Source organism: Pleurodeles waltl, chromosome 4_1 (assembly GCF_031143425.1).
Source record: "Pleurodeles waltl isolate 20211129_DDA chromosome 4_1, aPleWal1.hap1.20221129, whole genome shotgun sequence".
Classification (NCBI taxonomy): Eukaryota; Metazoa; Chordata; class Amphibia; order Caudata; family Salamandridae; genus Pleurodeles; species Pleurodeles waltl.
In genome coordinates, this window is record NC_090442.1 from 44903043 (window position 1) to 44929981 (window position 26939).

General features: G+C 49.1%; 1 protein-coding gene across 1 annotated transcript in view; it reads right to left on the reverse strand.

Annotated features, from left to right (window-relative positions):
* The window catches only part of LOC138286968 (uncharacterized), a 417069-nt gene that overhangs the window by 312317 nt on the left and 77813 nt on the right, over positions 1 to 26939 (reverse strand). Inside the window, exon 8 of the mRNA XM_069227337.1 lies at positions 11484 to 11769. Within this exon, the coding sequence (XP_069083438.1) occupies positions 11484 to 11769 (286 nt within the window). The remainder of the gene's footprint in view (positions 1 to 11483; positions 11770 to 26939) is intronic.

Sequence of the window (26939 nt, forward strand, 5' to 3'; positions counted from 1 at the left end):
CCACCCTCTAGGGCCATGCATCTAGATGCACCCAGAACTGCCATTGCAGGCTGAGTGTCCTGGTGCAAACATAAAACACAAACTCGACATGGCAGACTGCCTGTGTGCCCTGTCCACCATATACTGCATTTATTATGGGTAAGACACCCCTCTGGCAGGCCTTACAGCCCTAAGGCAGGGTGCTCTGTATTATATGTGAGGGGATAGCTGCATGAGCAATATGCCCCCACTGTGTCGTTGCCAAACCTGGACATAGTGAGTGAACAGAGCAGCCATTTTCATATTTGTGCTTGACACAGGTCAACACGAGTTTCCCAGCTACATAATGGCCACTCTGAACCCTGGGTTGTCTGGTATCAAACAACTCAAAATGATAAATCCAAGCTGGTACCAGTATTGGATTTATCCCTAAATGTACTCCAGGACCACCTTAGAAGTGCTCCCTGCAAAAGCTAACTACTCTGGCATGGTCGTGGACTGGTCTTATCCAGCTGCCACCTCCAGACAGCCAATATACAAACCTTTGGGGAGAGCCCTGTCTTTCTTGTTTGTTAAACAATGCCCTTCCCTCAGAAATGTGCACTGCCCTGGTGGTGAGCTTCAAAGGGCTTACCGCCTTTGAAACCCCCAGGCCTGCTGCTAGCAGCAGATGGTCAGGCCCTTTGCAAACCCCCACTTTTGGCACAACCAAATGCAGGAAACCACACAAAGGATAGGAGTGGCCCCACCCGGCATGCACCACTCGTAAAATGTTGCCTGCGAGGTGGACACTCTATTTCATTTCCCCCCCATCTTAGATGGAAGCAAAATAGCCAATATGGGTTAGGGAAGTGACCCTTCCCACAGGGAGTGGTCACTATAATGGGTGTAGCCACCCAAAGGTAAGTGTCCCATTGCACACTACCAGGTTCCCCAAAAACACCCACTAAATTCAGTATTTAGTGGGCATCCCTAGACCAAGAAAACAAATTTGAAGGACACAAAGAAGATCAGTACAAAGAAGAACTGAGGCACGTGAACTGTGGACCTGCTGCACCATGAAAAGGCACCAAACCCTGCCTGCTGCACCCAGGATCCAACAATCGCCGCTTCGGAGAAGCTGGACAGTGGACTGACCTCAAGAAACCCAGAGGACCTCCAGGCTTCACCAATCGCCCAAGAACTCCCTCCAGAGTGGAGGTAGCACTCTGCAGCAACAAAGAAACCAGCAATCCAGTGAGAAGTATTTTTATAAATTGGTCTCGAGTTATTCCTTTGAATGTGTGAGTTGCATGGTTGATAATGTGAGAACAACAAATACTTTGCACTTCTCCAAGATTGGCCTAAGTGCTCCACCAAGCTATCATAAACATTAGAGCATTAGGTGATCTAGGTTTTACCTCTGTAAACCAATGTGTGGTTGCCTGGACCCCCTGCACATTGTGCCTAGCTTTGCACACTACATTGAGGGCCAGTCTCCTACAGTCTAGTACTGCCAAATTTGGCACAGTACAGCACTGAACCACTTCTTAGTAAATGAGGCCCAGTATGACATGTACATAGATGTGGGCTCATTAGCTTTAAAGAGCATTCCCCCAAACCACCCTTACTCACTGTGCAGCTGACAAAGGATATTCCCTGTAGCTGTGGCTGACTACTCCTCACAAACACATCCACAGGGAAGCCCAGCAGAGTCCAAATCATGGACTTAACAGGGCCAGCTACATTTTGGAGGAGTCTATCATAGTACACAAGTATAATTCCTGGAGTCATGACAGGTTGTGGGGCTATTTACCCTACTGTCCACCAATAGCAATCAAAACAGTACTACTGTGCTGCATATTCCCAGTCACATGTGCAGGACATAATCTCTCATGGCCCAATGACAACTAGAAACAGCTGGATGATGAGTAAGTTGAAGATGGGGAGCAAGCTCAAAATGTAACATCAATAGCAGCAACATTTCTGAGTCCACAATTTTTAGTCCAGTGTGTGGTAGATGTGTGAGTGACTCACACAATGCCAGAAGTGTCTGATGAGAAGAAAGACTGTATCTAAGTAAGATGACCCATAGCACGACAACCAGTGTGTAGCCCAATTACCTGTCCAGTCATGGTGTGAGAAAGACATCCAGGTTGCACATACTACAAAATTTAAGTCACTGAAAATGGTGTGGACTGACCCTGGCTGTACGCTGGTCCTGCAACCCAGGCCTAGGGACACTACTCAGAATAAAAGGAATATGCTACATTGGCACAAGCACAATTGCCACCAACAGACTCCTGTAAGTCCCTAGTAGATAATAGGGCAAGGTTGAATCCAACTACCCATAAGTCCCTAGTAGATCATAAGGCAAGGTTTAATCCAATCACCTATGAGTCCCCAGTATAGAATAGGGCAGGGAAGTTGTGACTGCTTGTTGTATGCCAAATGTGGTGCCAGGGCAGATACAATATCTGGTGGTAAACTGGCAGTGTGTCCCCTGATGGGAGGTCCATGGATGGGGGAACATGATTAAATGGCAACATTCAAATATCCATATACATGTGTGTAGTAAGTATCACAACCCTTGCCTGTACCAGACACTGTAACCCCACACCTTGCCTGACAGCCTGCTGTCTGCACTTTGGGACACAGCACATATTGTCTAACGTCGGCACTGTCCTAAATGTGGGTGTGTGGCCCACATTCCAGGACTAGTAAATGGCATCCCTGGGGTCAAACTAATGAATGGACTCATGTGCCAAAACATAGGGACTTATTAACAAGGCCCTTGTACCGCCATTGCGTCATTTGTTTTGATGCTACGGTGACATCCCCCACCCCGTGCCGGATGTACAAACTGGCGCAATAGTACAATTGCACCAGTTTGTAAACCCGTGGCCCACATCAATCTTGTGCCATGTATAATGTACGCAAGGGAGGTGTTCCCCCGCAAGGAGGCCCTTAGAAATTGTGCACTGAAATCAAGATGTCATTGCATCATTCTTGCGCCATTTTTTAACTTCTGCTCAAGGGCAGGGGTTAAAATAATGGTGTGCGTTGTCTTACGGGCCTGCCCGCACTTTGCTCGACTAGCTTCAAAATTATTGCCGCTTGTCCAGCAAAGCACCTCAACTACGTCATAATTATTGACGCAGCTGGCCTAACGAGCGCTATAGTGCACTGTATTGTAAATACAGTGTTACTGTGGAGTTGTTAGAGGGGGTGCAAGGCAGTGCTAGAAAACACAATACACCAGTTTCTTTTAAATAATGCCCATAGTTGGCACATGGGGCAACCTTTCGAAGCTGTGGTGTCCACAAAGCATGGGAAATGTGGCCTATGTGTCGTCTGATACATGTCATGTATGTACTTACACCCATGTACATTTTCAAAACATACACAGGACATATGGAAAGAGAGGAGTGTGTGAAACACAACCATCCACAGGCAACACAGCAACCCATATGCCTCGGTAATGGTACTCAATAGACACCATACACATTTCTTGCGATCCGTGCGTCGAAAAAATCAACGTTTTGCCCCAATGCGTACATTTTCCAGCCATCTTGTATGCCAAAATGTGACGCATGGAATGCACGTGTCAGAACTTCCTCTTTTAGGTTTGTCATGTGTCCTCAAATCTCCATCCATAAACGTGGAGCATTAAAAAAAAAGGACGCGTTGGCAGAAAACATGCCGCAATAGCCCAGGAACTGATGCAGTGGCTCAGCCATGTTGCAAATCAGGAACTGCAAAGTTACTTTAACTTTCTCTTACATTCACTGTCTTTTTGTCTGTGGTAGAGAAAGGTGGTGTGTTGTAGGAGCTGTGTAGAGGAGTGCTGTTGGGGGAGTTTTTTGTGTTGTCTTCTGTCTCTGTTGTGTCCCTATCGTCTGTTTGTTCCTGTCTATTTGTATTTTGTATTGTTTTAAGTGTGTATTGTCAGGTGTTCGTCCTTGGGGTAGTTTAGTGCCTTGGGGGTAGCTTGGGGTACTTTTTTTTGTTATGAGGGTCATTTTGGGTTTGGGTTGGGACATGTTGGGGAAGACAAGGGTCTAGTGGATGAGTTCAGAGGAGTTGAGTGGCTTTGTCTGGCTAGTCATCCACTAACTCCCGAACATGCTGGCCATGTCATCCAGAGCTACCGGACCAAGGCACAGAAGCTGCACCAGGAGAAGGTCCAGTTCCACATGCAGAGGATCTTCAAGGTTGGCCAGACGACCCACCAGCTGAAGCATCGGTGGGCAGTCGTTGTGTCATGAGAGTAGGACCTCCTGGATTACCTCGGGCTCAAGGTCGGTGGAACTGTGGGTAAGTACATAATCTTTGTGAGGAATTACTGTATTGCATGTGCTATTAAATGTCTGGTGCCTACAGGCCCTCATTTATTAAGTTAGGACACAAAGCAGGGCAATAAGTTGTGTTGCTGCCCCAAACAACATCACTGACGAGTGTAGCAAGGCACCATTAGCATAACATAGGGCACATTCCTGTCCTTGTCTATGTGCCTACCCACAAAATGCTGCTGATCACCAATGCAGGCACCCATGTATCATGGTGCAAGGGTACATGGTTGCTAGAGACAAGTGTACATGTTCAAGAAGGGACACCTTCCTGCCCATACTCAATCGTCATTGGTGTTCAGCTCTGTCTATGTGTGCTGTAGACAGCATCACACATAGGAAGTACAAACACTTGGATAAGTAAGGCATTTCATTCTCATTGTACCACTGTGATGCTCCTTCTGAGGTGATGTATGACTCTGGTGCATTACCAACTTTGTGCTCATGGCCAGGCACACTGTGTCACAGAAATTCACCATGCATGTTGTTCTGGTGGTGCAGGGTCACGCTTGGTCAGCTAATTGTGGGCCATTGTGTCAGTGGTGGACAAATGTCAGGTCTCAAATGCCAGCACACACGAAATAAGACATGTCAGAGACAAGGCATGACACAAAGGTATCAGAACACTGGGTGGTCCAGCGCCCACAATGAGCAGTTTTCCTAGCATACTGGACAGACACTTTCCTGTTAGCACCTTGGTGCACGTCAGCTCATGTGCTGTGTGCAGCCTGAGGATGTGTGCACCTTTCCAAAACAAGGCCTGCTGCCCGTGGCTATTTTGAGACAATTCAGTGGATCATGTCTCATGTAGATAAGACAGGATGTATGTGACTCACTTTATAGTCATAAGATGTTGAATGCCGAACACCTGTTATGTCCTACACATGTCAGTAGTGGAAAACAAGGATGTAGTGTTGAGGTGAGGGTCTTTGGCCATGCAGCAATGACATCTAAGGATGTCTGTCAAATGAAGGGACAAGGATGTCTAACTACTGTTGTATTTTGCACAGTCATGGACATATGATGATAAGAGTGATGCAAAAGTAGTGGGAGTCAGTGTGTGCTCTTAGTAATGTTGGTGCTGACTACCATTACACTCAGCTTGCCTTGAAAGCATCTTTGGGTAGTAAGTCATTTGAAAGCCATGAACAATGTACCTGAGACACATATGTATGGTACCATCACATATGTGTACATGTCAGCCTGCTCTACCAATGTATGACATTGAGATATGTCCAATGGCCTATTTGAGTTCTCAGAACCATTAGGCTTTTATAGCCATTTGCAAGTCATGTGTAATGTGCAATATTTGGCCACAGTGTTCCTTGTGCAACATTCACAGTGCTACGTCTCATGTTATTTCTTGCAGGTGGGCCTGAGCCATACATGCGAGGAGAGGTGCACAGCTTCAGTGACCCTGATGCTACCAGTGAGTGTCATCCTGTATGTGTAATGGCTAGTGCAAGGATTGTGTGTGAGGTTGTATGCTGTGTGCAATGCCATGTGCAAAGTCTAACTCCAGATCCTATGCATGTTTATGGACAGTAAGGGCGGGGATCACCCATGGATATGCATTTGCATCTGACTTGTGTCAAGGAGGTTCTGATTGTCATACCTGAGAGGCCACCAATTTGCCGGTAGAGGTGAGGAGAAATGACCACAGTGCCAGGATCTGTGAACATATGTGGTAATGGACTCATGAGCGAACATGGCAGGACACTGGGGGGCTTATGTACAAGCCCCTTGTGCCGCCGGTGCTTCACTTTTTCTATGGGAAAAATTGACACACCAGCGGCCCAAGGGGCTTGTAAATAAGCCTCTGGATACCTATGTAAAGCTTTTCATATGCACATATGGGCTGCTGTTACTCACGTTGCAATCCATGTCTGATGTGTCTGGCTAGCTCACACATGGGGGCTTATTTACAAGCCCTGTGGTGCAGTCCAGCGCAGCCCTGCACCAAGGGGAAAGGGCAGCAATGCTCTGTAAGATATGGCACACTTTTGTCCTCTCACCCTGTGCTTGGGCACAAATGGGGGCCTAGCGCCAACACAGCCACCAAGGTGCAAGGATGCTTGTGTTGTGGGGATGATTGTTTTTGGGCAAGAATGGACACCTGCCTGCACCTAAACTATCACAAGAGGTGTCTTCCTTTTACTATGTGTGCTGCATTTTGAAGCAGATATAGAAGGGTGGAAATAAGGGGACAAATTAGGAGAATTCTCCACGTTGCCTCACTTCTGCTCCACATCAGAGGTTGCATGGGGATATGATGCATTCCCAGACGTGCTGCATGTCTTTCTGTCTGCGTGTGATTCTCCGAGCAACATCCATTGAACGCCCTTTCAAGCAATTTCATTTCATGTGTGAAAGTGGCTTGTATTTGCTTGATAATGAAAAGTTAAGCTAGCTAGTTTGGCAAGGCCTTGTAAATATCAGCTTCCACACTGTCCCACCGGACCGTCTATGAAGTGATGCTCCTGTGGCGCAGTGCTTGGGTAGGGCCTAGTAAATGAGGCCCATGGAATATGATTCACAAGACAGTGCGGACAGTAAGAACATGTGCCAGAGGTAGAGGGTCCAACACATCTGTGCAGGCTAGCAATGTGGGATTCTCAAAACATGTTCCTGCTGTGTGTGCCACAGGAACACCCAACTAAATCATGTATTCCCAGGACTGAGAACCATGTGTCACAGGCCCTAAGATGAGCAGGACAGTGGTCAACATGACACACTTAGAATTGATGTTGCTTTGCCCACGTATGAGTTGTGATGCCACATACTTGATGTCCTATGTACCAACATTACTATCCCCTGTCAGCCTCAGAGATCGGGAAATGTGTGTTAGACTAGAGGGATGTCCAAACGACAGTGTAAAACGCCAAGCAAATTCCCAAATCATGGTCAGATAGTGCTTGCCCTGAAAGGATGTGATGTAAATATTGTTCCTACAATGATCTGCATTTGCCATTGCTGCTCCAAGATCCCTGTGGTGATTCGATGTAGGGCATGATTGCACCCATCAAATGGCTGTGCTGCATGCTGGTGTGCAGCAAGGTGACATGAATTTTGGGCAAATATGTAGCGCCAACGGGCTGCATAATGGGACCCATCCAATTACTTGTGAGGTATAGTAGGAGTCATTGCACGGCCCAACATATACTGACATGAGAGGCTATAGGACTAGTTTCATGCATCTCTGTGGGTTGTGAGTGAACTATTGACGCTCCATACTCACATGTGATGCCTATCACATGTAGCAATGTGTCCAGATATGTGTCCTTGCCACATCAGGCCCATATTGTTGTTAGACATGCCATCTTACTCACAGTCCTTGTTCAGATGACTTTGCTAAATGACAATTTATACAAGGACAAAGGAGCATGCTGAAGGGACACTGATGGGCAATGCAACATGATGAATGTGCCATACAATGGTCACTGTACAGGGCACGTTCCTATAATAATGGAATAGGCCATTCATACGGTAGGTGATTATATTATTTATTTATTTTTCGTTTAGTCTGGGTGATTATAACGGTAGATTCAGTAACTGTTCACTTTTTCTTCTTTCTTAGAGTTGCTTTATCCTTTTCTTTTCTGCTGTATCTCAGTCCACTTTTTCCAGTTTCTCTCTCTCTCTCTTTGGTTGGATTATTCCGTTAATGGGGTTCTTTGTCCTTTTGTCTGTAGAGGATCGCGGTCGGGACGCCTCTCCTCAAGGGACCCCAAAAGAGAACGAAAAGCCGAAGATACAGGTAAGTATACTTGTTTTGGTCTTGCTATTATAAAAGGGGTAGGGAGTGAAGGTATACACCCACACTCGCGTGAGGATTTCCTTCCGAATATAATCTTTACTTCGGAAGGAAAAACAAACAGGTCTTTTTGTGATAAGCTGTGTGTTTGGGTGAACATTGGACACTCTGCTTTCCACTGGGGAGCATCTGTACTCGTTCACAATTTCCCCGAACTACACACCTTGTGCAGCCCATTTCGTGTGTGGTGAGTATATTTAAGCAAGCGAGTGGTTCGACCCCAAACCCAAAATAAAATGTGAATACTAATAATAAACGCAATACTAGTGTTGCCCTGTGAGATTCCACAAGCAGGCACGTACCTGCGTTAGCCACGTCCCTCCGGGGATGTGGCCGGCTCTGGAGTTTGTCCGACCTCTGGGAGTTGTGGACTTTCTTTGCGCTGGTCGGATTGGCCTCTCCGTCTCCCTCGGCTGTCTGGATGTCGTTCTCTCGTCCTCCTCCTGCTTCTCTCGTTCGGCAATCTTCTTCCACCTCTGCTTCTCCGCCTCGCACGCCGACGACTCCGTGATCTCTTCACTTTTAGTTCTGGGTTGGCGTCAGCTGACCTCCCATCCACTCTCTGTAAGGTGCCCCCGGGACACCCTTCTTTGTCTCCTGGGGCACTGGTCTGGAGGGGGGCAATGTCGACCCTTCTATAATCACATTATAACATTTTACATAACCATAGTCAATGAGGACATGGTAATTCACTGATGTCCTACAACGGGGTATTGCTATTGTGTAACAGTAGATTAGGGTTGGTACCTCAACCATAATCGATTTTGGAGAAGGTGGATATTGAGCGTATGTATGTTCACTTCGGCCTTACAGACGCTCTTGTGATATGCGATGTGCATCATGTGATAACTGCAGATTTTGTTTACATGATATGCTTGATGTTCATTTGCTAAGTAAACCTTTGTCTGACATGTATTCTTACTTTTTTTATCAGGAAACATGAACCCATCCCAGAGGTGTGCCTTTGAGAAGCGTAAGGACAGGTTTATCCACATCCGCAAGGTGAAGAAAGCATTTAGGAAAATGGGCAAATTGTACGAGGAGGAATAGGCATTGGGGTCATGGAGCACCTTCCCCCAAGAGGCACCCACAAGGGATCAGGACACCTCCACCCAAAAACACCATGGAAAGACTCGGGCCAGCAACATGGGTGGGCTTTCAGGGGCAGGTACTTCTACCTCCACCACACCACCAATTGCCCCAGCCCCAGCACAGCAGCCTACACTGGCCCAGTAGGCTGAATTTGACAAGGACATGCCCCAGGAGTTGGTAGACATTAAACTAAGGATTGCAACGCTGGAACATCGCCAAAGGCAGATGATGGGCAACTCTGTGCCATCAAATCAGCAGTTTGTAAGCCCTAAAGAGCTGGCTGGGCCAATTTTGTTTTACCTCCCTTCCCCTTGTACATACTGTACTTACTGTTGGATTTTTTTAGCTAACTAGTGTTAGGTAAATTAGTGTAGTGTAGGTAAGTTTTAGAACATAGGTGTTTCTATTAGGGGTGGGTTCTTTTTTAAATGTTTCTTTTTATTAGGTAACTTTACGGGAGGGACTAACGTTTTAGTTGTTTGGAAAAATAATAAAAAAAGAAAATGTGAAAAATAAACAAAAAAATATATAACTATTCAGGATTAGATGTTTAGGTAGTTTCTGTATAGGTGTAGTTGCTGTTGTCCTTGTCTACCAATGTGTTTTGAGAGGCGGGTGTCATGTGGCATTAAATGTAAGTTAAGTTAGGTTATTAGTAGAAAGTATAGGATTAGGTAGTGTAGGTTGGGGTAATTAGGTTAGATAGTTGTAGTTAAGTGTTCTTATTCTTATTACATTTGTTCTTTCCTAGCAAATGGTCTCCATCAGGATTTCTGCCTCAGATTTCACACGTCTACACAGGTTGTGTTGGACACATGCCGTTGGCTTTGCTAGCAGCATCAGCACAGGTTGTGTTAGATACATGCCTTTGGCTTTGCTAGCAGTATTTTCAGATGTATCACATGATGTTTTGCCTATGGACAAGTCAGTGTCATGTTGCCAATGGGATCCCATCAGTCATCTACAGACAGCATTGATGAATGTAAGTGTCAAACTGGATGTTAAGTGATACAAATCCCAAGACATGTGTTCATGTGCATTTGCTCTGTGTGGGTAACTCATGGGACATGCATTTGCAGAATGTTGTTGTCATTGAACTCACATTAAATCATGGATTTGTCACTCACATGTATGCCTGCCCCTCATTGACTTGAACTAGCAAAATGTGGTTGCCACATCAGTGTGTGATATTTGCTACTGTCCTTGCTTAGCCCAGCCACTTGTGGTGTGAGTTACATTAGCTGTCACAGTGTCTGCATGATACCTCTTGCAATACATGCTTGGGAGCCACAGAAACTGTTTGTTAATCAAATAACATTTCATATTCCACAGGTTGGTTCCCTCAGTCTGTGTGGCTAAGTCCTCAACTCCAAACCACACAAATCCCTTTGGTTAGTATTCAATGTACTTACCTCACACAGTGCACCATGTTCTACTTAGTCCTGTCTCAAATACACATACAACAGACAGGTCTGACTAAGTGATTTTATTGACATGTGCAAAACAATTTGGGACCAGTTCATGGGACAACACCACCAATAGATGTATAGTGCCAGTGGAAGTCCAGTCAGAGGCCAGGGTAACAGGTCATGGGACATATAAAGGAGAGGAGTGCTCAAGTCAGGAGGACGAACACATGGGTGAGAGGTCAGCAGTAGGAGAGGCCAATTGAGGACAGTGCCAGGTGTCTTGACACTGGCATGATTTTTAACTCAGAGCAAAGGAAAAATGGGGCAATTGCCACAGAGAGATGCTACCGGGCTGTTCTCCTTGTAAATAATGTGTACTCCACTTCTTCTTCCAGCAATGTGTGTGGCGCCTCCTGTGGCAGGGCTGTCATAGGCATTTGAGTTGAGGGAGACACACACATCAGCAGCAGAAGATGTGGATGCTGTATCCACGATAGCTCTCATCAGTGGCAACATGTAAGGCAGCACAGCAGCAAGGATGATCGGCTGGTTTTGCAACACAGCAGCAATGTCCCAATAGTAGGCACCCAAGTTGGCAATGAGGGAGACCAGCTTTGGCCCCAGGGACTCCAGGATGTTCCTTATTGTCCCCAGCTCTTTTGCCATCTCGCTGGTGCCACTCTGGCACAGCATTTGTTCATATCTCTGCCTCATGACACCAGCAATATCAACCAGAGACTTCTGGAGGCCATGGAGCGGAGATCAGGTACCTCTTATGGTGGACAAGTTGTCCTTATTCGGACTGAGGTAACTTTGGACTCCCTCTAGAGCACCCACCATGGTCTCTATCCCCACCCTCACCTGTTCTGCCAGTCCCGCTGGACTCCTACCACACTCCTTTGGAAGATTAGTTGTGGGTCCTGGGAGTCCAGGTCTCTGTGTGGGCGAGCATCTGGTGTCTGTTGCAAATTGGGCAGATCATTTGGGAACCCCGGGATGCTGTCAACCCTGCCCATGACCGGAGATGGAGTCTGTATGGCACCGAGGAGTGGTTGGACGGTGTCTTGGTGGATGATTTGCAGGTGGTCATCCCCATCATCAGAAAAGTCCAGGACAGGCAGCTGGGCAGGAGGTATGGCATCATCTTCTGCAATGAGAGAAAGGTATGTTAATGTTGGTCTCAGCTAGATGTTGACATGAGCAATCTGCTTAACAATCAAGGTTTCAAAAGGTGCACTTTCAGCCCCTCAGTTATGTGGTCCTAGCAGAACACTGTGTAACCAGAGTTTCATTGTTTTTGCTGCTCGGCTGGCACAGTGTGTGTGCACAATATTTTCAAGGCCACACAAAGCCACCTTGTGTAGCTTGTCATGGACCTGTAAATAAGTACTTCTTTCACACATTCCACTGCATGTTAGGTGAGTTCCATGGATGTTGCTTGAGGTGTTCCCATGCAACACCCATGGAGGCCAGAGGATTTTTGTGCATTCCCAGATTTGGTTGTATTGAAAAGCGTAAGATTCCTAGAACCCCTCAGGGGTGGCATTGAAATGGTTCAGAGGGGAGGAATGATGTATTTCTCCAGAATTAGGTTCTCTTTCAATGTGTGCTGCATTCTGCAGCACACATTGATCTGTTAGACGGCATTCCTGTTTGTTAATGTTCTGGCAATTGTACCCTCATACACATGGTAAATCAACCCTGCAACACAGGCACACTTCCCCCATGGTGCAAGGATACCTGTATTGCTGTTGTGCACCATAACTATGGAATGTACAGGTATGCATTGATTTTTCTGGCTAAACACATCCCTGCACTTTGACAGTATTGTTACACAGCACAGCACAGCAAGCTGGCTTGCAGCACCACAATACGTGATTTCCACATACATGGGTCCCTGAGTTGAATAGTGTTGTGTGGTACACCTGTTAGGCATGGGTATTGATGCACAGTTTAGCAACATTTCCAATACATATGGATTGTTGTCACATGCACTTTGTGCCTGCTCTGAGGGGATGGACCTCTGACATCCTGTTATGAGTAGTTCATCTGCAGAGTGTCACACGTCATTTGACTCTGGACCACACCTGTGTATGTGTAGGGACCTCCTCAGATTATCTACTTTGTGTTCCTGGTACACAGGTAAGTGGCACACAGTGTTCCTACCCAGATCAGACCTTAATTCTCACATGCCAAAGGTCAGTGATAAACTGGCGGTACCAAAACCCACACTGTTACCACAACAGAACCACACCCACAGCATTATGACCCACGAATCACAGCGGTGGACATTCAACCACGGTAAACCATTAGCGGTACATACCGCCACGCTCCAAACACACACACACACATACAAAACAACACTACATTGGACAATTTAAACTATACACACCTGACACACATACACACACCACACCCACACCACTATAAAACACACACCAACATTACCCACAACCCCTTACGACTAAAAAATATTGATAACTGTGAGAGAGAGAGAGACACCAAGAGCACCCACAGAACCAGAGCCACAGAACACCATCACCCATACAACATCCAAGCACCTCACAGCATACACCCCAACACATCACCCCACACACCCTCACACACACCACTCACAGCACTCCCATGGCACCACAGAGACACCCCAGGTTCTCAGAGGAGGAGCTAAGGGTCATGGCAGAGGAAATCATCTGGGTAGAGCCACAGCTATTCGGATCACAGGTGCAGCGGACATCTTTTGCTAGGAAGAGGGAGCTATGGTGGAAAATCGTGGACAGGGTCAACGCCGTGGGACAGCACCCCAGAACAAGGGATGACATCAGGAAGAGGTGGAACGACCAACGGGGGAAGGTGCGTTCTGTGGTAGCACAACACCAGATAGCAGTACAGAAGACTGGCAGTGGACCCCCCACTTCCTCCCCCACAACTAACAACATGGGAGGAGCAAGTCTTGGCAATCATGCATCCTGAGGGCCTGGCAGGAGTAGCAGGAGGACTGGACTCTGGTAAGTCAAATCTTTACCACTATCACCCCTCTACCTCCATGCCATCACATACCCCCACCCTCACTCCCATCACTCCACCACCACCCACACACCTGACCATCACAACCCACCCCTCCCAAAACTAAGCCCTGCATGCAACACCAATGCATGGACACCCATCACAGACCTGCATGGACATCTATCACTAAAGCATGCACACTAGAGACAATAACCTAGCCCACAAAATCACTACTCACACAAGGCAAAGCTGCCAGGGCAATAACAACCATACAGGAAAACACACCCATGCACAAGATGGCCCACGCAGAAACAATAACACTGCATTTACATCCCCACAGGCCCCCCAGCCAATGTCACCGGAGAGGAGGTGCCAGCTTCATCCAGTCCCCCCACAGAAGAGGCCCACAGTGATGACAGCAGCTCTGGTCACTTGGATCTGGATGAACAACCTAGCCCATCAGGGACCTGGGGTCAGTGGCAGTGGGCACACGGTTCAGGGGACAGAGGCACAGGACAACAGGGAAGCTAGGAGGACTGCTGTGCGACAGGGGGAGGACAGGCCCAGGGAACCGACTCTCCAGGAGGCACTCACCAACATCCTGGGAGCATACCACCATTCCCAGGAGACGATGGGCCAGATACTGTACAAGTTGCAGGAGACCCAGCGGCTGCAGGAGGAACAGTATCTGGGGATCAGGAAGCACCTGAGGGACATCCACACCACCCTGGTCACCATTGCAGGGGTGCTGGCAGACATGGCCAACACCATGAGGGAGGCAGTGGCACACCAACGGGCCCCTGACACTAGCCACACCGTTGAACAGCCCTCCACCTCCGCTGCCGCTAGTGGACAGGAGGCCCTGCCACAGGACCAACAGGCCACCAGCACCCCTCACCCTGCAGAAGGAGAACCACCCTGCAAACAGTCCCTGCGATCCAGGCAGAAGCCAGAGGACATTGCCAAGACCCTGCCAGGAAATAAGACTCTCCTGATTGTCATCCTTGTGTCCCACTCTGTCACCCTATCCAGCTTGAACTGCCATTGCTCCACTTCCAATGCCCCCTTGGACAATGCACCTGTGATTCAAATAGACTGAATTCTACCCTACACTTTCCTCCACCATCACCCCAGCCCATTGCAATACCCCCTCCACTTATTAGCACTTAAATAAACACCCTTGGAAAAAATACAAGTATGGAGTCTGTCAAATGGTTGAACTATGTATTTGTTTAACAAGCTGTAAACATTTCAATTAAACTGTACAGCAATGTATACATAGGTATGACCTGTAGTTGGCTGCAGTCAACACACTAGGAGCCAGAGTGGGGCACAAATATCTGAAAATAGAGATGCCAAAGGGTACAGTAAGTGGCCATAGAAGTGGGAAAATCAGCCTCCCATGTACAATGTCCAACACAAAACTGTCAGTGGAAGGCGAAGTTAGTGTGTTACCTATGTGTCACTGGAAGTACTGTTGTATGATTGCTGTTCTGTTGTCCTCATCCTCATCCTCTGCCTCCTCATCTTCACTCTCCACAGGGTCCACTGCTGCCACACGCCCATCTCCAGCCTCATCCTCCTGCAGAAAAGGCACCTGGCAAGGCAAGGTTATGCAACATGCAGCATGCCACGATGATCTGGCAGACCTTCTTGGGTGAGTAGTACAGGGATCCAGTTAGACGGAGGCAACGAAACCTGGCCTTCAGGAGGCCAAAGGTCCTCGCGATAATCCTTCTTTTTCACCCATGTGCCTCATCGTAACGTTCCTCTGCCCTTGTCCTGGCATTCCTCACAGGGGTCAGTAGCCATGAGAGGTTGGGGTAACCAGAGTCACCTGCAAATATCGAGGGATACCTGTTAGACACACACTAACCCTTATGGCCTACACCATACCCATATACCAACATCCACTGGGTGGGAACCAGGGCTCACCTATTAGCCCAACCAGTGCCTCTGGAGTTGAGCCATCACATATGGGATGCTGCTATTCCTCAGGATAAAGGCATCATGCACAGACCCAGTATACTTTACATTGACATGGGAGATGTACTGGTCCGCCAGGCACACTATCTGCACAATCATCGAGTGAAAGCTCTTTCGATTTCTGAACACCTGTTTATTTCTCTGGGGAGGGGGACAAATGCAATATGTGTACTATCAATAGCCCAAATGATGTTGGGGATATGTCCCATTGCATAGAAGTCAGCTTTCAATGTGGCCAAATCTTCCACCTAGGGGAAAACTATGTAGCTGCGCATGTGGTTAAGCAGGGCAGACAACACTCTGGTCAGCACTATTGAGAACATTGGCTGTGACATTCCTGCTGCCAAGCACATTGTCACTTGGAAAGAACCAGTTGCCAAGAAATGGAGCACAGATAGGACCTTCACAAGAGGGGGGGTCCCGGTGGCCTGACGGATAGCAGATATCAGGTCAGGCTCCAATTGGGCACACAGCTCTGTGATTGTGGCCCTGTCAAGTCTATAGCTGAGGATGATGTGCCTGTCCTCCATTGTAGCCAAGTCCACCAGGGGGCTGTACACAGTCGAATGTCTCCACCTCCTATTCATCCGCAGTGGTTGTAATCTAGGGGGCAAAACGGGGAGCAGCTGGTCAGTATCCCACATTTCAAAACACTACACTGCATTGCATGTTGTGACTGTAATTGTATATTGTTGAATAGGCCCAAATGGTGCCTATGTGTACTGTGACGCAGTTAGGTGCCATGGCCTGCCCCCCCTGAAATGGCGTCCGCCTGTCCTGTGTGGATTGACATGTGGAAATTAGGTAATTCCGCTGATGTTGTGCGTCATTGCGGGAGGCGGCCGAATACCGCCATGCAACTCCGCATTGGGTCCCATTGGGCCCTATGGGTTACAGTGGCCAATGGTGATGTATGCCAGCGGTGATGGTACGCGCCGCCGCAGACGTGACTGCCATTTTCTATCTGTTCACTCACTTGCTACCTGATCTTCAACAGGAGAGGACCTACACTGCATGTGCTGCTGTGACCTGTGTCTGGAACCGACCATGGCTCATGTCACTGGGGAAAGGGCCCCTGCTTTCACCGCTGCGGAGTTGGAGAGACTGGTGGATGGGGTCCTACCCCAGTACCGAATGATGTATGGGCCTCCAGACCAACAGGTAAGTACACTGTGAGCACGATGCATGGGGCATGAATGCATGGAGTGAGGTGTGTGAAGGCCTCGCGTGGGGGGGGGTTGGTGGAAGGGTCCTGGGCATCATGCTGCATGTATGGTGGGCAATGTCTGTGCATAAGGGGATGTGAGGGCTATGGTGGGACATGAGTGTAACAGGCAGGACGGTCTGACTGATACCTTTTTATATGTGTATTTCTCTGCATGTCCGCACCCATCAGAAAAAGGGTATATGGCGCGCCATTGCCAAGGACGTGCGGACCCTGGGGGTCTACGGCAGGCGTAGCACCTACTGTCGCAAACGGAGGGAGGACCTGAGACACTGGGCACGGAGAACTGCGGAGGCCCAGCTGGGGGTGGCCTCCCAACGAGGAAGGGGTGCCCGTCGAACCCTGACCCCCCTGATGGCCTGCATACTTTTGGTGGCCTATCCGGTGCTGGATGGGCGCTTGGGGGCATCACAGCAGTCACAAGGGGGTGAGTACAGTTTCACAATATATTACTTGCGCATGATGAGCTGGTCTCCGGGTAGGGGATGTGGGCCTGTGGGTGCCCCAAGGCCAGGCCGGACATTGCAGGGTAGGTCCCATGTTGGGCAGGGTCTGATGTACACCACCTCCTACCAAGCTAGTAGGCATCCACTACTGGGCAGGGGTCTGTGGGTCCCAGGTATGCTGCTATTGGTGTTAGGTATCCCTCCCCATGCCCTGGTGACTAGCATTGTGACTGTTAGTGCATTGCTTAGGGCTGTTCCCTGTGTGTGTGTGTTGTGTACGCCAACAGTGGTGTTGTTGCCACCACTGACTAAGTGTATCCTTTGTCTTTCCCCCCCCTTTTTGTTTAGTCATCCGGTCCTTATGTGCACTAGCATCATCTGGCGGAGGAGCGGAGGAGCAGAGGCACCGGCGACGGCGTCGGAGGGAGCTGCAGCCCACATGGCCCAGGAGGCCAAATCCACCGACGGTGAGGGCGCCAGTGGGACGGAGGGCGAGGGGAGCACCACGGCGGAGAAAGGAGGGGACATTTCGGACAGTGATACCTCCTCCGATGGAAGCTCCCTGGTGGTGGCCGTCAAATCTGTGGCCACACCAACTACAGGTACAACCGCCACCCCCGTACCAGCACCGCCCTCCCAGCAGCCCCTCAGTGTGTTTTCCGTGCCTACTCACCCAGGAGGGTGGGTATCTCCTTCGCCCCAGGCACCTCAGGTCCTGCCCCAGTGAGCCCTGCTGCCCTGAGTGAGGAGGCTATTGACCTCCTACGATCCATCTCTGTTGGGCAGTCAACCAGAGTGAATGCCATCCAGGGGTTGGCAGCCCCTTTGCAACAAACAAATGCATTCCTGGAGGGCATTCACTCTGGCATGGCGGCCCAACAGAGATCAATTCAGGCTCTGGCCTCCTCCCTGATGGCAGCCTTTGTCACTGTTTCTAGGCTCCCCCCTCCAACTTCTTCTACCCAGTCCCATTCCCCTCAACTCCAACCTATCCCAAGCACACAGGCAGATGAGCATGCACCCAGGACAACACACAGGAGTGGCTCAGGCAAACACAAGCACCACACATCATCCCACAGGCACTCACACAAACACCATCCAGATGCAGACATACCAACATTCACTGCCTCCAATGTGTCCCCCTCCTCCTCGTCCTCCATCTCCCTCCCAGTTGCGTCTCCACTCACAACTGCATGCACTACATCCTCATCCACTACCACCATCACCAGCACACCTATCACTACACACCCCTCACTGGCAGTCACCACCCCCTCACCCGTGCAAACATCCCCTATGTCATCTCCCACTGTGTCTGTGCCCCCTCCTCCCAAAGTACACAAATGCAAGGACTCAGACACCCAACAGCCATCCACCTCATAACAGCATCCAGCCCATGCACCTGCACCCAAACTCAGCAGACACCTCTTACAACCACTCCCTCTTCCTCCACTCCCAAACCTTCACCCTCCTCCCACCCCAATGTCCCTAAGAAGCTTTTCCTCTCCACCGTTGACCTCTTCCCTACCCCTCCCCCCCACCCCGTCCTTCACGTTGTGCCAGGGTGGGCAGAACCCAGGTGAGCACCTCAGCCACCCCATCCACGGCCCAGTAGTGTCGACAGCTACTGCAGGTGGGAGAGGCTCCAGGGAACCAGGCAGCAGCACTGGAAGTTTACCTGCACCAGGTGTGTGTGGGACAGGCAAGGAGGCACCACCAGCTGCCAGAGTGAAGGGCAAGGAGGCACCACCAGCTGCCAGAGTGAAGGGCAAGGAGGCACCACCAGCTGCCAAAATGAAGAGCAAGGGGCTTGCACCACCAGGCAGGAGGGACAGGAGGCCTGGTGCTGGGACTGATACAGAGCTCCCACCACCAACCATGGGGGTTCAGCCATCCAAGGCTGTAGGGGATGGGCTGGAGCCTCCCCCCACCACTTCCAGCACCACCACCAGCACCGCCACCAGAAGTAGCAGCTCCAGTGGGCAGCGATCCGAGGCTGCAGGGGAAGGGCTGGAGCCTCCCCCCACCACTGACAGCACCGCCACCAGCAGCAGCAGCCCCAGTGGGCAGCCACCCGAGGCTGCAGGGGAAGAGCTGGAGCCTCCCCCCACCACTGCCAGCACCGCCACCAGCACCACTGCCAGCAACAGCAGACCCAGTGGGAAGCCATCCGAGGCTGCAGGGGAACGGCTGGAGCCTCCCCCACCACTGGCAGCCCCGCCACTGCCACCACTGAGCAGCCGTCGGGCAGTGTGTAGTCCTGCCTCCATGGACTGTAGTGTGACCTGGACCCTGCAAATCCTGTGGGTGTGACACCCAGGTGAGAGACTGTGACCTTGCACTTCCCAAGTGCTGCATCATAGGGCACAAGGCCCCCTCCAGAACCAGTGGAAGAAGCCATCCACTCACACCCTCCATGCCAGGATGAAGCACACTGGGCAGAAGGCCCCCTCCAGAACCAGTGGAGAAGCCACCCACTTGAGAGACTGTGGCTTTGCACTCCCCAGGACCAAGGGGTGGGCAAACCACCCACTTGAGAGACTGTGGCTTTGCACTCCCCAGGACCAAGCAGTGGGCAAACAACCCACTTGAGAGACTGTGGCCTTGCACTCCTGAGAGACCATGGCCTTGCACCCCCCAGGACCCAGCAATGGGCAAACCACCCACTTGAGAGACTGTGGCCTTGCACTCCCCAGGACCCAGCAGTGGGCAAACCACCCCACTTGAGAGACTGTGGCCTTGCACTCCACAGGAACAAGCAGTGGGCAAACCACCCACTTGAGAGCCTGTGGCTTTGCACTGCCCAGGACCACGCAGTGGGCATGTGACCCCCTCCAGGACGAGTGGTGTTGTACCATTTTCTGGCTGAGGTGCCCCCCCATTCCCTGTCCCCCTGAGGTGCCTATGTATTTTCAACCTGATGCCCCTGCAGTGTTCTCTCCATGTTGTTACAGGAGTAAGGTGGGGCCTTGGCCTATGTGATGTGGCCCTGTGGCCCACAGACATTGAGGACTGGCCAGTGTCCCTCCATTTGTAAATATGTATATACTTTTTTGATTGGATGCACGTATTTCTACTATTTAATCTTATTACACTCACTTTATGCAATTCATATTGTCCTTGCATTATTCCTGAGGGCATGGGGTGAATATGTAATGTTGCTGCATCTGGTTGTGTGTGGGGGTGTTGCGTGTGTGTGTCATTCTCTTTTCCTACCCCCCCTTGCATGCTAGGCGGGAGTACTCACCGTGGTAGTCCTCGCCGGCGTTGATGTTCGTAATGCAGAAAAAGGTATACAAGCATGGGGAAGATGTGCAACTCGGGCTCCATGGCGTTGTGGTTGTTCCCTGATTCTCCAGAGGTGAGTCGTTTCCCTTCTGTGCAGTATTTATGCCGTGCTTTTGATGTCGTTGGTACCGCCCCGGAAAAGGTGGCGGACATATCTGTCATAATACAGTGGGCGGAACAATGTCTTCCGCCTGGCTGTTGGCGGTTACTGCCATGGTGCTTGTTGCTACCACCGTGGCGGTCGGTGTGTTGAAGTGGCTGTCTGTTTCTGTGGTGTCCGCCGCGGTCATAATTCCATTTTTGTTACCACCGGCCTGTTGGCGGTATTACCACCGCTTTATCACCGACCTCCAGGGTTGTATTGAGGGCCTAAGTCTCTTCACACATTCACTGCAACTCATTTTTTTCTCTGGTGTAAGTTTGCTGATGACGTTTTATCACCGACCTCCAGGGTTGCGATGACTTACTAAATCTCTTCTCACATTCACTATACTTTAATGTTTTTCCACTGTGTGTGTCTGTAGGAAAGTACCATCTTGCCTGGCATGTTACCGCCATATTTCACTGTATATATGTTGTTTTAGTTGTATGTGTCACTGGGACCCTGCCAGCCAGGGCCCCAGTGCTCATAAGTGTGCCCTGTACGTGTTACCTGTGTCATGACTAACTGTCTCACTGAGGCTCTGCTATCCAGAACCTCAGTGGTTATGTTCTCTCATTTCTTTCCAAATTGTCACTAACAGGCTAGTGACCAATTTCACCAATTTACATTGGCTTACTGGAACACCCTTATAATTCCCTAGTATATGGTACTGAGGTACCCAGGGTATTGGGGTTCCAGGAGATCCCTATGGGCTGCAGCATTTCTTTTGCCACCCATAGGGAGCTCTGACAATTCTTACACAGGCCTGCCACTGCAGCCTGAGAGAAATAACGTCCACGTTATTTCACAGCCATTTACCACCGCACTTAAGTAACTTATAAGTCACCTATATGTCTAACCTTTACCTGGTAAAGGTTAGGTGCAAAGTTACTTAGTGTGTGGGCACCCTGGCACTAGCCAAGGTGCCCCCACATGGTTCAGGGCACATTCCCCGGACTTTGTGAGTGCGGGGACACCATTACACGCGTGCACTACTATAGCTTCACAATGGTAACTCCGAATATGGCCATGTAACATGTCTAAGATCATGGAATTGCCCCCTCTATGCCATCCTGGCATTGTTGGCACAATCCCATGATCCCACGGGTCTCTAGCACAGACCCAGGTACTGCCAAACTGCCTTTTCAGGGGTTTCACTGCAGCTGCTGCCAACCCCTCAGACAGGTTTCTGCCCTCCTGGGGTCCAGCCAGGCTTGGCCCAGGAAGGCAGAACAAAGGACTTCCTCAGAGAGAGTTCTCCCTTTGGAACAAGGTGTTAAGGCAGCCTCTGGAAATGCTTTCATGGGCACAGATGGTGCCCATTTCTGCATAAGCCAGTCTACACCGGTTCAGCGACCCCTCAGCCCTGCTCTGGCGCAAAACTGGACAAAGGAAAGGGGAGTGACCACTCCCCTGACCTGCACCTCCCCTGGGAGGTGCCTAGAACTCCTCCAGTGTGCTCCAGACCTCTGCCATCTTGGAAACAGAGGTGCTGCTGGCACACTGGACTGCTCTGAGTGGCCAGGGCCAGCAGGTGACGTCAGAGACTCCTTCTGATAGGCTCCTTCAGGTGTTGCTAGCCTATCCTCTCTCCTAAGTAGCCAAACCCTCTTTTCTGGCTATTTAGGGTCTCTGCTTTGGGGAATTCCTTAGATAACGAATGCAAGAGCTCATCAGAGTTCCTCTGCATCTCTCTCTTCACCTTCTGCCAAGGAATCGACTGCTGACCGCGCTGGAAGCCTGCAAAACTGCAACAAAGTAGCAAAGACGACTACTGCGACCTTGTAACGCTGATCCTGCCACCTTCTCGACTGTTTTCCTGGTGGTGCATGCTGTGGGGGTAGTCTGCCTCCTCTCTGCACTAGAAGCTCCGAAGAAATCTCCTGTGGGTCGACGGAATTTTCCCCCTGCAACCGCAGGCACCAAAGAACTGCTTCACCGGTCCTCTGGGTCTCCTCTAAGCACGACGAGCGAGGTCCCTTGAACTCAGCAACTCTGTCCAAGTGACTCCCACAGTCCAGTGACTCTTCAGTCCAAGTTTGGTGGAGGTAAGTCCTTGCCTCCCCACGCTAGACTGCATTGCTGGGAACCGCGTGTTTTGCAGCTACTCCGGCCCCTGTGCACTTCCGGCGGAAATCCTTTGTGCACAGCCAAGCCTGGGTCTACGGCACTCTAACCTGCATTGCACAACCTCCTGAGTTGTCCTCCGGCGGCGTGGGACTCTCTTGTGTAACTTCGGGTGAGCACTGTTTCACTCCACTTCGTAGTGCCTGTTCCGACACTTCTGCGGGTGCTGCTTGCTTCTGAGAGGGCTCCTTGTCTTGCTGGACGCCCCCTCTGTCCCCTCACGCAATTGGTGACATCCTGGTCCCTCCTGGGCCACAGCAGCATCCAAAAACCCTAACCACGAGCTTTGCAGCTAGCAAGGCTTGTTTGTGGTCTTTTTTCAGGAAAACACTTCTGCACGGCTCTCCACGGCGTGGGACATCCATCCTCCAAAGGGGAAGTTTCTAGCCCTTGTCGTTCCTGCAGAATCCTCAGCTTCTACTGTCCAGTAGCAGCTTCTTTGCACCCACAGTGAGGAAATTCGATTTTTTAATACGATCGTATCGACCCGCCATTTTGTGGCCCGCCGCCATTTTATGTTGCCTTCACTCAGGCAGCACAGCGAACGAAGTCCATTCTGCCTTTTCTGCTTATTCTGCAACATGGTGTTCAAAACAGCCTTCTGCCTCTATCTTTACAAGGCTGGTATTAAGGTCTGACCGAGTACACTAATCCCTGTCTGGTTTTCTAATCCTTGTTTCAACTATCTGTAGGCTCACACTATTCTCCGCCGATCTTATCTTATCGTCTGGCCTTCGCTGTCCTTTGCTAGTATTCTCTCATTTCACAACTGTCCTCCAAACGCACACAAACTTATCGCACCACATGCAACTTCGTTGTGGATCAGTTAATGAAGGGAGGGGTGACAAACACAGCTGGAGGGGAGGCAACCTTAAGTCACTTGATACTTTGTTCTGTCTTGTTTTCCGACATTTCTATTGACTCTGTTCTATCTTTACGTTATTCTTACTGGCTCCTTTCTATGTGTTCTGGGAGTGTATGTAGTTAATAAATGGTTTTTATACGGTATATAAGATTGTGCGCCACAAAGTAAAGTGGCAGTCTCCTGAGAACATACCTTGTGTACTTCTTGGACAACTGTACTAGCTGCAGCTAATAAAATCTGATCTTTTACGCCTGACAGAGTGTCCCGTGTCTCTGTTAGTTGAGGCAGGTGAATCCAAGGAGATTTCAGGCGTACCCTGCGCCGCCAGGCCCATAAGGTTCTGGTTCTTCAACTGGCGCCCAACGTGGGGCGGCTTCAGCGGTACCGGTTCTGCCTGAAGGTCGTGAGGAACCCCGCAAGAAAATTCTGGAGGAATCGCGAGCCACGACAAGCGACCCCTGTATATCGAAGTGGTCCGAAGGTCTTTTTCAGCGCGGTTACTCCTTCCTGACGGCTACTGACGACTGCTGCCCTGACTGCCGCCCTGCCTTGGCCCTTTCTTTGATGATGTATGGTAAAGCGAGACGATAGACGGGCCTCTGTTGGTGTAAGAAGACATCCTTAGTTAAGTATTTGGTGGGTCGCGCCCACAAATTTTGGTCTTTGTTTTGTCCTTAGGTCCTTAGATTTGGCCATTGCAGTGGCCAAAGCCGAGGGGTAAGTGCATTTGTGCTGTGTAAACTGAAAGTTTTACCCCCTTGATGTTTGTGAACAGCCAGTAAAAATCGTGAGATGTCTGGTCTGACTAAGTTTGGAAAACTTTGTTGCTTTGGTTGTAATAGGGACTCCCAGCTTGAGGACTCCTGTCCGATTCCTTCGGTTGGAACTCCCACATATGAGCTCTATTCTAAACATGGTGTTGGTCCTATTGCCTTTAATAAGACATGGACCCGATATACAAAGAAAGATGGTGTTTTAAAATGGCCAGAAAATGGTAGTTTCGAAACTGATGTGCTAGATAATTTAGAAGCAACGTTATTTAAAAGAAAAGCCCGGCCGGCAATGTTTGACTCTTTTCGCCTTTGGCGTAAGGAAGCCAAACAGAGAGAAATTAAACAAGCGAAACGAGATAGGAAAACACAGGGAATGACGATTATACAGGCTGCTCAGCAATTCAAAGATGATGAAATAGATAATGCAATGGAAATTTCAGACAGACAGCATCGAATGGCAATAGATAAATGCTATCCGACGTTGCCTATCTCTTCCCTTGATAAGAGAAAAGATTTTGAGGAAGATTCCTTAATGTCCCACTTATTGAAATTGCCTCCGCCCTATGTACAAGGTGCTAATGCACCCCCGATGTTACAGCCTGTTCAGCCGCCAGTTGTGCTTCCGCCTGCTCCAGCTTTTCCACATTTGCCTCCTCAAGTATTGCCTATGCCAGCTTTGCCTTTAACTCCTTTGCCTTCTGCTCCTTTGGCAATTCCTAATGCTCCTTTAGTTAATTCACCTAATACCTTGTCCCCTATCCTTATGTCAAATTCTCCATCTATGCGTAAGCGATTTGCAGATACTGTCTCTGGTCTCTTATCACCTTTCTTTGAAGCTTTAAACGTGTCTCCAGCTTTTTCTCGAAGACAGTCTCGTAGTCAATTCCCAGACTCCGAAGAGCGAGAAAAATTGGACTCACTTGCTTGTAGATGGATCAAGAAGGGTCCCCAATATAGTACGTCTGATATTATGTCCACCTTTCTGCAATGGAATGCACCTACGCAGAGATATGTTTTTAAAGTTATGTGCGATACTCTTGCTAAAGAATGGGAGGATATGAATTTGGGTTCGGTCCCACAGGATCTGTTAGATGTTCAGGCTGACTTTGACAAAGGACTTATTGTGGGTCCTAAGGTTGAAAACGCTGTCAGAACACTTATTTCTTTCAGATCCCTATTGTTCTCACAGACTTTTCCTGATTCTGATCCTTCAGTTAGGACAGCACTGAAAAACTATCCCATGAGAGAGGTTTCTCCAATATGGAAGGAAGAAGTTGCAGCAGCAGGTGCTAATCCAGCTATTCCTGCGCATTTTCAGCGCATATGGATACATGTCCCCTGGAAAAGGTCTGAAGTTTTAGCACTTAAACAGTCACTACCAGATCCACGCAAAAATCCTGCTGGTTACTATAAAGAGTTGTCGCAAACAGTTGATGCATGTACTATGAATCTAGCAGATATTGACATGTTGATGGGAAATGTAGTTCCACAGACAATATGGGCTAAAATTCGTAGAGAGGATCACGCTCAAGAATTAGGCGGCGATTGGAACGCTATTATTGCCGCAGATAGAGGTCAAGTAGGTGGTGCAAAGCCCGACGCTTTGATCTCAGAACTCCCTGGTAGGATTATTACATTAATGAAAACAATGATGCCTGCTTTGAGAGTTAATTGGGATAAGTTAGCAGTATGTAAACAAAAGAAAGATGAAAGTGTTTCCGATTTCTTTACCCGATTCGAGGAGACATTCATTGATCACAGTGGTCAAGATATGGCTACAGAAGGGGGACAGCGATTATTTGTGGATAAGTTCGTATATAACTTGCTTCCTGAACTATCACACAAGCTAAAAGACTCCGAGAGTTCATGGGCAGTTTCTTCTTCCGCCCAGATATTGGCTACTGCACAATATTATGAAAATAGAGACAAAGAAGAAAGGGAAAAACAAGAGAAAAAGACGAAAGAATTAAAAACTAAAGTTCTCTTGCAACAGGCTTATCCTCCTCGTTATGTTCAGCCTCAGTTTCAACAGCCTCCGCAGTTTCAGAGGTTGTATCAAAAGCCTGAACCATTCATTCCAAGACCTTTGCTAGGTCCCAATCAATGTGCTTATTGTAGGGAGGAAGGTCATTTTAAGAACAGTTGTCCGGCATTGTTGCAGCGTAATGGAGCAACATCTGCTTCACGAGGTCGTGGTGGTCTTCAGTCAGCAAATAGAGGTAGAGGTCGAGGTGTGTTAACCCAAGAGCAGCGTTCTTTTGTTCCTCCAAATTCCGGAAATTACTTTGACCAGCAAAATGTTAGGTCTACACAGTATTACAGTGAGGATCAGTATATTGAAGGAGGGAATGAAAGTCTTCATTTTGAATAGGACAGCCATGGACAAAGTAAGGGGGTTACGTCAATTCCAGTGGATCAGAATGGACCTTATGTTAATGTCACTACAATGGGTGTTTCAGAGCCAT